At 37.8% G+C, this 12,022-nt stretch overlaps 1 protein-coding gene across 1 annotated transcript in view; it reads left to right on the top strand.

Moving 5' to 3' along the window:
• The window catches only part of LOC126095253 (UDP-glucosyltransferase 2-like), a 119,065-nt gene that overhangs the window by 83,804 nt on the left and 23,239 nt on the right, over positions 1-12,022 (top strand). The window contains exon 5 of the mRNA XM_049910007.1: positions 2,824-3,046. Within this exon, the coding sequence (XP_049765964.1) occupies positions 2,824-3,046 (223 nt within the window). The remainder of the gene's footprint in view (positions 1-2,823; positions 3,047-12,022) is intronic.

Genomic DNA, 12,022 nt, shown 5'->3' with positions numbered 1-12,022 from the left:
ACCCTTAGACAATTCTGCATGTTTTATGTCATACAGAACATGTTGGGCATTGCAGAAAGTTTCTCACTTGCTGTCTGCAGATTCACTGCTGTATTTTGCCAAAGCTCTAATATCAACAGGAAAGCTGTTCTGATTTGAGCTTACATAGTGAGGCTTCATAACCATGCACTCCCTGTCTTGTGCCATTTTAGTCCCTCTTTTCAATCTCTGTACTATCTTTCATCATGTATTGATGTACTCTGCCCATCATGGGGTATGTTTTGCTGACTACAGTTGGCCACAGGTATCCTGATAAAATGGGCTACACTTCATTCAGATTAGTGCTCACTGTGTGGCATAATTTCTCCATATGGATGCTGGGTACATTGCTGTGAAGAGAAACAGAGTAAGAACAGGTGTACTGATGACACCAGGGCACTTATGCCAGGTGCTGCTAGTAAGCTTCCAGATTATGTTATTCAAGGCACAACTTAACTTTTGTGAGAGCACTGCTTTTTGATAAGACTAAAATAAATATGTTCAGAGACATGGTTAAGACTGGAAACATGCCAGAAAAGTTTAAGTGTTTGGAGCTATTTTGATTTGGCAGATAAATGGTTGTGTTGTATGTTTGATATCTTCAGTGGTTGGGCCCCCACATGTTAATTTGTTTCAGGATCCACTTTTTGGCTGCAGCTCGTGAAGCCACAAATCATCAAACCCCATATTTTGGTTATTTTTCTTGAAAGCATACACTTATTAATAATGAGTGTGTAACATTTACCAAGGTAAATATAATGCCTGACTTGTATAAACACAGCAACTGTGAGTTACAATAACTACAGGAGACAAACAGAAACGTAGCAAATCCAAAGTTAAAATGAACTGTATGTTACTGAAAGATAGTATGATGATTACAATTTACAGGCCTTAAAACTAGGACTTATAACTGCTGTAACTGCTTTTAGTGAAAGGAAGTAGTGTTGTAGATGCAATCAAGACACCACCTTTGAGAGAGAATGTACACTAGAAGGAAAAGGATTTTCCAGAACCAGTGGTATGGGTAACTGTCAACTGTACAGTACATGAGAAGTGTGAAAAAATGTGGATATCATAATTTGCACAGGGAGTTTTTGGTATTACTATATTCTGCTCATTGTAAGTTTAATACAGAAGTAAACATTATGCTATGTGTTGCTCCTTGTTTGTCATTATCTCATTGGAGTCTCCTTCCCATGGAATATAAATCATGCCACGTTAACTACATTCACATATAATTATTACCACATGTTTGCGCTGTTGTATCACAGCTGGCACATCAGATGTGGAGTATTTAAAATGCATCTATGCTGCCACCTTCACCACTGGAACACAAGTGATCCACAGTATAGCCTACAGCTGCTGCATTAATTTACCATGTCAGCTGGACAATAACAATTAACATCTAGCGATCAGTATAGCTTTAGTTGCCATTTAGCACAAAACTGTATTGGTAGTGACAGATTTTTTTTTTTTTTCAAAAACGTCTCATAGACCTTAAGCACAACCTGTTTCTCACTTTTAACAGTTTTTAATGTCTGTGTTTCACCACAAAACACAAAACAGCTTCACACATTCACATGGCACATGTGAACTAGAAGTCCACATGAACATAACTGTTTGTACAGAGATAGTGACTCTCCTATGAATTTTGAAACAAAAACATTTAACACAATTATTGGCAAAAAACAGTGAATGCTTTCAGTGCTTTAGTGCATCTCATTGTATCACTCATGCTAGAATAATGACAAAATAACTGCTTCATAGGTGAGGCTTACTTCAGTGCCATCACTGCTGCATCCCACTACTAGTGCGTGTGAGTGTGAGAGTGCTGACTGTAGTGTCACCATGCGTGTGTACTTAAATTGACCACCAACTGTATCAGCACGGGCCAGCCCCGAGAGGCCACCTGTAGGAAGTGTGCACACGGCACGGTCTCCACCACATCGTCTATTAGCGACTGCAGGAAGCAGTGCTGACTCACTCTAACTACATTCTTTAATTTGTGTCGCTCATATCAGTAGTTCTGCATATCACTTATGTTGCCCCTTCTGTACAATTCTTTTGTCTTGTTTTGTGTGGAATCACATAGGTCTTATTTCCATCATTGTTCAGAGATTTATGAATAAAGCCATATTTGTGTTATTTGGATCAGTTTTGTATACTACTTGGTTACTACATGATTGGGCATGGCGACACTACACTCAGCACTCTCACACTCACATGCACTAATAGCAGGATACAGCAGTCAGAATATCTGGTGTAGGTGCACTGGCACCTGATGACAAGTCCCTGAATGTGCTGAGCAGGTGCTTGTTTACGTTTGAACCTAACAGGTACAAATTATATGTACCTATAGTACTATGAATTAATTTTAGTTTCTGAGCTGCCTTATTGAGCTAGCTATAACTTAAAAACCTCATAGCTGCATGTTACAAAATGATAGCCCCTCAGCAGAGGGTGACTGATAACCAGAAAGTGCAGAAATACTCTCTCTCCATGATCCAACCCTTGAAATCTGAAGTGTGGTTCTTATAGGCAGTAGTAATGGGACAATTGCTTAACATGTTGACTGCCAGATACTTAGAGCTGAATGCTGCACAACGAGGCCAGGCCAGGCACCTGCCATCAGGAATGCAGTTCTCCTACTGGTGGAGGCGGCTACACGACAGTCAAAGTGTTGAGCACCAGATCATCCGGTTCCTGCAAGACATTTAGTTATAAATAGTTCTGACATTAACGGTACAGTCTGTGGTCCAAAGACAGAATTGTTTAATATCGTACTTTTATTTCGTATGTTTACAGGAGCTGCAAGAGTTTCTGGATGGTGCGAAGCATGGTGCTATCTACTTCAGCCTGGGTACCAATGTCAGGAGCAGCACATTGCCTCCGCACACAGTGCAAGCCTTCCTGGAGGCCTTCCATGAGCTGCCACAGCGCATTGTTTGGAAATGGGAGAACGGAAGTCTTCCCTGGAAACCGGATAATGTGCTTGTAGGAAAATGGTTTCCCCAGCAGGACATTTTAGGTAAGAGCCTGAAAGCAACAGTTCTTCTGCCTCACCTGTCCTCTCTATTTTGCCCCACAATTTACATGCTTCATTGCTCAGTACAATTTTGATACTAAGAAATCAAACATTGGGCTCCCGAGATATTTCTAGGGGCAGATAAGGATTATTAACACATAATAATGTCATAGTAGCAATGAACAACAGTCTGAAATTGAAAAGAAAGGAAATTTACAGTTCACCTTCCTGTGAATACAGAGGTAGTTAGACACGGAACGCTACAAGACATGGGCAAAGATCAAGGGAAAGTCTACTGAGAGGTAGTTGATGGAATAGCCATGGCATTTATCTTCAGTGATTTATGGAGATCAGTGAAAATCTGAATTGTGGTATCTAGGTGGTAATATGCAACTCTTTCTCCCCATTAAGAGCTCAGTGTCAATCTCCTCACTTTCTTGGACTGGACTTGTCCGTATGATGTTGCATCCCATCTGTCCTGGATGCATTCAATAATTTGTTTGGAAACAATGTAACAAAGCATTACATCCTGTCCTGAGATAAGCTGGCCACCAACTTACATACCTTGTTATCTTGGATACTGGCACTGGGACAGATGTGACATCAAAATTGATCCCAAACACATTCTATCAGCGACTGATGTGAGTTATCTTAATGGTCATGGGCATACATCAGCATCATGCAGGCAGTTCATAGAGACATGTGCCATGTGTGGACAGGCATTGCCTAGTGCCCAGTTGAAAAAACATATACATGGATACTCTGCAAGTCACATTTAAGTGCCTGGCAGAGGGTTCATTGAACCACCTTCAAAATTCTCTGTTATTCCAATCTCATATACCGCGCAGAAAGAATGAACACCTATATCTTTCTGTACGAGCTCTGATTCCCCTTAATTTTATTATGTTGATCATTTCTCCCATTGTAGGTCAGTGTAAACAAAATATTTTTGCACATTTTCTAAGTGTCCTGCCAATAAAATGCAGTCTTTGGCTAACCTCCCCGCAACACTTTCTATGCGTTCCTTCCAATTTAAGTTGTTCGTGATTGTAATTCCTATGTATTTAGTTGAATTTATAGCCTTTAGATTAGACTGATTTATCATGTTACTGAAGTGTAATTAATTCCTTTTAGCACTCATGTGAATGATAATGTCACATGACAGGTAACACATGAGGATGCAAGATACCTGTGACTTCACATTGTGCCATCAGAGTTCCCTCAGACAGTACCAGCAAAAACCAGGTGTTAATCCTGGTGTGCCACTCCAAAACTCTGGAAGAATGGGACATCTCCCCAGCTTACCATCTCAATTGCCAATGATGGTCATCCACAGCAGTGCAGAACTATGAGTCTCTCGTGAACACAGTATGACACCATCTATCAGTAGTCCATGCTTCCCAGTGCCAGCACCTCTACAAATGTGACCATTTGTGCTGTATTACCAACTGCAGCCTATGAATCAGATGGCAATTGCCTAGTCCTGTTGGTACTAGTGTCTTATCAATGGTGCGAGATGATGCAGAATGTTGCAGAGAGTCCATTACTTGGTCTCAGATGGCAGACCTACTTTATGGTACTCAAAGGTGATCAATCAGAACCTAGATGATGAGTACACCTGTCCTCAGATTCCCATGCAGTTCAATACTGATCCACTGTCACATCCCAATGATGCACAAATCTGGATACTGTGAGACTTGACCAGCCAGCCAATTGTAGATTTACAATGAGAATTCTTTCAAACTCTTCCAGGTGCTGATAATACCATTTCAAGAAGTATGCAGCATCTCCATAATCTCCACAGAGACCACTCAACATCTGATACTGTTCGCTCCCCTTATATATCCAACCACAATATTAAACATTAACAATACTAACGTACTCTGGTGACCATTCTATTAGCCACAGAGAATTGCAGCTCTAATTATTTCCATTCACACCAGTGGTGTGTATGTATGCCAAGTTAGACTGACATCTGGCCATGTATTCTGGATGTTACTCTTTTTATTGTCAGGCTCTTGGAAACGTAAATTATCGAAATCAGAGTGATTGACAGACATATTTTAGGTAGTCGACAAACAAATGGTCTTTGCAAAAACTGATGATATCAGAAAAGCTATATACAAGTTACCAGAAGTAAAAAATAAATGTATGAGTTTTCAGAACTCTGTTCTGTGCAAAGGCAAGGCAGAAAGACAGCAGGTGTAGATAAAATATTTGCTCTGTGTACAGTTTGTACAGGACAAATAGATTCTTCATGCTGATACTGCTAGTAACGTAGAAAATAGATGTAAGTCAGATAACACTGAACAACATTCACTTGTTTCAGGTTAATATCCTTCCTCACTGCCTACAGTATCAATGTAAAGACAACAATTATGGGTTAAGTTGCAACTTTCGACCATCGATGTTCGTCTAGTATGTTGAAAAACAGTGTAGGGAGTAAAATAAAATTTCTGGAGAGGGGATCAGACCACTTTGGATGACACAGCCTTTCTTTCTGAAAATTGAATATTATGACCTGTCCATGAAGCACAGAATATGCTAACAATAAATGAAGCTAAAATGAAAGTGATGTAGAATAGTAGAACCTATATGTAGTATGAAACTGTTGATGAAAAGGCATTTATATCATGAGAAATATATGATGATGACACCTCTTGAATTAGTAAAGGCATATGATAGTGTCCCAGAGAAAAGATATGAGAAACCTTGGAGAGAAAGGGAGGTGGAAAACAAACAACTGAAATTCTTCAAGTAATGTACAACAAAGCATCAATTGTGTTCATCGCCAAGATGGAAGAACTGATTGGTTATGAATGTTAGATGGCTGAGAAATTATGGCTGAAACTGAGGAAGAGATAAAATAAGCTTATAGAAGAAGGGAAATTAAGTTGTTGCTATTTGCTGGCATTATTATATTGTGTGGAACTAACAGTAAGGATGCACAAGAACAGCTGGACATATTAAATGAACAAATTGAGAAATATGAAGTTTGAGGGTAAGATGGGAATCTAGAGCATGATGAATCAACTCAGTCAACACCAACATATGAAAAAGAAGTGTGCAATGGAACAAAACAAACATAGAATAAAAATCGTGGAAAGAAAGGAGTGACTGGAGAAGTACCATAAATGTCCCAAATTGGCCTGATGCTGGATAAAGGGAAAACAGAGATGATGACAATGATAATTGAGATGTATTTTTCTACAGCATTTGCCCCCCTGTAACAGGGTCCACTATCTGAGCAACCCCACCCAAGATTTAGGAATTATTTGTATTTTAAGTCTAAGTTCGAATGACACCCATCCTATTGCTGCAAACATCACATACACCATGGGAAGGAGTTATGATTGATTGATTGATTTTTATCTGGTCCTGCAAAATTAGATTGTATTGTAATGTAGGAAAAGTCAATGAATACAATATTATATGGTCAAAAATAGAAGAAAAATAAACAGTACTGCAAAAAATATAAATGCAAGATAAACAATATTATTAATTACATATAGTCCATCATATATAATTCTTGAAGCCTAAAAATTATTTTAAATTGTATACAGTGTTGTTTAAGAGGAACTGTTCCAGGTTTCTCTTGAATACATGAGGACTGTCAATGTCCTCTTTTTATGTTCTGTGGGAACTCATTGTAAATTCTTATTTGAGACTGGAGTACTCCTTTGTTACAATTGTGAATATCGCAGTTAGTTCGGAAAAGATCTTTGTTCTTGTTTACAAATGCCATCAGTGAGTTGATACACTGACTTGTGAGTGTCAGTATCCCAACTGTCTTGAATAGGTGTCTACAGGGTGCCTGATTTGAAATGCTGTCTATCAGCCTCACAGCTCATCTTTGTATTTTGAAAACTTTTTCTGCTTTTGCAGAATTTCCCCAGAATATTATACCATATGAGATCAGAGAGTGCAAATATACAAAATGTGACAAAATTATTGTTTCCCTGTAAACATAGGGCAAAATAGCTATTAGTGCAACAAATGCTGAGCTTAGTTTCTTGAGCAGGTAATCAATATGTTCAGTCCATATTAATTTGTTATCCATTTCTGTTCCTAGAAATCTTATATGTGAAGTTTCATTTATTTTCTGTCCATGGATATCAATTTCAAAGCCTTGAAGCTTATTTGCTGTCTAAAACTGTATTAAATTATTAATGTTCCACAGTGATATGTATTAGTACATTATGAACTGGCTATCTGTTTTTTAGGCCACTGTCAGGTAACTTAATATTGAACAAATAGTCCGCAAAATTTCAGCAATAATGCATTGCTGTACAAAGGAATGCTGTACAAAGATATGTGACATTTTATGACTATATCGATAAACAAATAAATCTTATATTACAGTATATTCATACATTAAAACTATGTCAGTGTATAAAAAAGAAATGTTCTACAAATGAGTAATGGCACAGGCTACTATGTAATATGGACAAATTTGTGAATGTGATGAACCGACCAAAAAAAGGGAAGGGAAGAAAGACTTCTATGGAATATGGGTGTGGAGCATTTATAACATGCTTATTAGCTAATGTTGAGTGGGATAATAACTGGCTGCTACTTTAATAAGGTTGAGTAGTGGAACTGTGTTTGGTTATTAAGGACCAGGTCAGGATTATGTAATCAGTGTTTATTAATGGCCAGAATTTCAAGTACTGTTAGTTTTCTCCATTTAGTTTATTTATGGAGGACATCACATTTCACATCATATGAATGACATTCATTCAGAGCATGTTCAGCAAAGGTGGTATCTTTCTTTCTCAGTCTCCAACTCCTTTCATGCCCAGTCAGTCTAGTGGTTATAGCCCTGCCTGATTAATCTATATATAATTTTCCACACAGATTGTGGGAATCTATAAATCCCACTCTGTTCTAAAGGAGGAATTTGAGATTTACTATTGAACAGAAGGTGGGAAACAGTATGCCTAGTGTAAAATGCTGGAGTACATTTCCTGAACTTTAGATACCTGGCAAGACCTGTGAAGTTCTACCCACATATAGCACCGGGGCCCATTTGCTATCAGTATGGTTTTGTACTGTCTAAGGTGGATACAGGAGAGCTGTTATCCTTGTGTCTTTTCCTTTTGCTGAGTATTTTGTCAGTCAGTGTTGGACCATAAGTATTACTGTGTGCTACTCCTTTAATTATTTTCAACTCATTTTCAAAATCTGCTTTGGTTTGGACTAGAGATAGCAGGCACGGCATCCATGGAGTGGAATGCTGCATGTTTATGTGTTATTGGATGCTGGGAACTGTCTGGTATTACTGTGTCTGTTGAGGTTACTTTCCTGTACATCTCCAATAAATGTTGTTGGTTACTGGTGTCAGTGGCGAGGTCTAAAAAGTTGGTGGAGACTCTTCATCAACCAGATTTTGAAAATGAATTGAAAATAATTAAAGAAATAGCATTCAGTGATGATTATATTCATACAATGATTGAGAATCAGAGTGTAATTTATAGAATTGCACACAATCTGTGTGGAAAATTATATGTAGGTCAAACAGGAATTCTGAGGCTGCCCTTTTCAGACTGTTGTCATGTGTCCCTTCTTCTGATATTTTATCCCTCTTTGTTTCCAATTTTGTGATTGCTTTTTGTTTTGTTATCTGACCTGTTAGTTTGCTGTGCATAATGCATGTTTTCTTGCCCTTCTTGACGACACAGTTCAATATTTTGCAATATCTCTTTAATATATTTTCACTTCTTTCTGTGTTCTATTCCTCTGTCCTTGGTAAAGTTCCTTTTTCTGGCACATGAAATTCTAATCCCAGATGTTATCAATTCTTTCACCTACTTACATTTGATTTAGTTTTTATTTGTCTTCAGGGGAAGCTGGCCTCAAAGTGTTGGGGGAAAAGGTATAAAATGAGTTAAATTTCTCGTCCCTATTCTCTTCATGGTATTGTTCTTCCCATAGTTGCTGTTGTAGGCTATTTCTAAACATATTGGTGGAGTCATCATGTATTATTCTGACATGCCCAATTTGGATCTGTATATTAACTGTTTTCTGTTGCTGTTTTAAGGATTGCCATTTGACCATCATAATCAAATAGGCTATTTACTACAGCCTGTATTTTTACATCACAATACTGTGTGGAGTCCAGGAAAGCAATGTCGATCATATTCTTGCTTGTCACCTACCCTAGTTGGGAATGAGATCTTTGGGTGTAAGTTTAAGCAAGACATCAATGCTTGTATTTGACTCTGGTTACTATTTGTTAAGAGAAAGTCAATGTTAAAATAACCACGTGGAATATTTTTACTGTTGCTCTTGCAAAGTTTTATGAAGATAGTTTCTGACTGAGCAACAAAGCGATATTATCTACTGGTGCTCTGTAGATAGTTATAACTATGATGGACTGCTTTTCTAATTCTAGTTCGACTGCACAGCATTCAAAATCTTGTTCAATGCAATACTGACTTACATCTACAACCTGAGACCTAAAAGTGTTGTAAATAAAAATTTCCACACATCCTACACTACTTAGATGGAATTTTGTAATCTTCTAAGTGTATTTGCTCAATTTCACAGCTTTTAGGTGATGATCTGATAAGCACAGTGTGTCAACTTTGTTTCATATAAACTTGTTGTATCTTGAATTGAAAGCAGCAGCTCTTCCTTTTTGTTTAGCATATTTCTTATACTCTATGGAATGTTGTTGTGGTCTTCAGTCCAGAGACTGGTTTGATGGAGCTCTCCATACTACTCTATCCTGTGCAAGCTTCTTCATCTCCAAGTAACAACTGCAACCTACATCCTTCTTCTAGTCAAGTTCTGCCACAAACTCTTCTTCTCCCCAATTATGTTCAGTACCTCCTCATTAGTTATGTGGTCTACCCTTCTAATCTTCAGCATTCTTCTGTAGCACCACATTTCAAAAGCTACTGCTCTCTTCTTGTCTAAATTATTTATCACCAGGTTTCACTTCCATACATGGTTACACTCCATACAAATACTTTCTGACACTCAAATCTATACTCGATGTTAACAAATTTCTCTTCTTCAGAAATGTTTTCCTTGCCATTGCCAGCGTACATTTTATATCCTCTCTACTTTGACCATCATCAGTTATTTTGCTCCCCAAATAGCAAAACTCACATTTTATATCCTCTCTACTTTGACCATCATCAGTTATTTTGCTCCCCAAATACCAAAAGTCACATTTTATATCCTCTACTTTGATCATCATCAGTTATTTTGCTCCCCAAACAGCAAAACTCATCTACTACTTTAAATGTCTCCTTTCATAATCTAATTCCCTCAGGATCACCTGATTTAATGCAACTACATTCCATTGTCTTCATTTTGATTTTGTTGATTTTCATCTTACATCCTCCATTAAAGACACTGCCCATTCCGTTCAACTGTTCTTCCAAGTCCATCGCTGTCTCTGATAGAATTATAAAGTCATCGGCAAACCTCAAAGTTTTTATGCCTTCTCCATGGATTTTAATCCCTACTCTAAATTTTTCTTTTGTTTCCTTTATTCCTTGCTCAATATACATATTGAATAACATTAGGGATAGGTTACAACTCTGTCTCACTCCCTTCCCAACCACTGCTTCCCTTTCATGCCCCTCGGCTCATATAACTGCCATCTGCTTTCTGTACAAATCGTAAATAGCCTTCCGCTCCTTGTATTTTACCCCTGCCACCTTCAGAATTTGAAAAAGAGTATTCCCATCAACAATGCCAAAAGCTTTCTCTAAGGCTCCAAATACTATAAACATAAGTTTTCCTTTCCTTAATCTATCTTCTACGATAAGTAGGTTTAGTATTGCCTCACATGTTCCAACATTTCTATAGAATCCAAACTGATCTTCCCCAAGGTCAGCTTTTACCAGTTTTTCCATTCATCTGTAAAGAAATCGTGTTAGTATTTTGCAGCTGTGACTTATTAAACTGATATTTCGGTAATTTTCACACCTGTCAACACCTGTTTTCTTTAGGATTGAAATTATTATATTCTTCTTGAAGTCTGGGGCTATTTCACCTGTCTCATACATGTCACTCACCAGATGGTAGAGTTTTATCAGGTTTGACTCTTCCAAGGCTATCAGTAGTTCTAATGGGATGTTTTCTACTCCCTGGATCTTGTTTTGACAGGTTCTTCAGTGCTCTGCCTCATTCTTCACGCAGTATCATATCTCCCATTTCATCTTCATCTACGTCCTCTTTCATTTCCGTAATATTGCCCTCAAGTACATCGCCCTTGTATACACACTCTATATACACTCTCCACCTTTCTGCTTTCCCTTCTTTGCTTAGGAATGGTTTTCCATCTGAGCTCTTGATTTTCATACAGGCAGTTCTTTTTTCTCCAAAGGTCTCTTTAATTTTCCTGTAGGCAGTATCTAACTTACCCCTAGTAATATTTGCCTCTACATCCTTACATTTGCCCTCTAGCCATCCCTGCTTGCCATTTTGCACTTCCTGTCAATCTCATTTTTTATACGTTCGTACTTCTTTTTGCCTGCTTCATTTGCTGTATTTTTATATTTTCTCCTATCATCAATTAAATTCAATACCTCTTCCATTACCCAAGGATTTCTACTAGCCCTTGTCTTTTTACCTACCAGGCAGCTTCCTTTTTCATTCCTTACCCCCATTACATATTCACCTAGTACTTTTCCTTCTCTTCCTTTCCTATTGTTGAATTCCAGTCCCCCATCACTATTAAATTTTCATCTGCGTTCACTATCTGAATAATTTCATTTATCTCATCATACATTTCTTCAATCTTTGTCATCTGCAGAGCTATTTTGCATATAAACTTGTATTACTATCTTGACTACAATAATTCCACTGTGTTCGTAGTAGCTTACCCATTCTCCTATTTTTTATTCATTTTTAAACCTACTTCTGCATAACCCATATTTGATTTTGTATTTGTAACCCTGTATTCACATTACCAGAAGTCTTGTCCCTCCTGCCACTATATCTAACTTTAACCTATCCATT

Source organism: Schistocerca cancellata, chromosome 8 (genome assembly GCF_023864275.1).
Source record: "Schistocerca cancellata isolate TAMUIC-IGC-003103 chromosome 8, iqSchCanc2.1, whole genome shotgun sequence".
In the NCBI taxonomy this organism is placed as follows: domain Eukaryota; kingdom Metazoa; phylum Arthropoda; class Insecta; order Orthoptera; family Acrididae; genus Schistocerca; species Schistocerca cancellata.
This window is presented reverse-complemented; position numbering and strand designations above follow the sequence as displayed.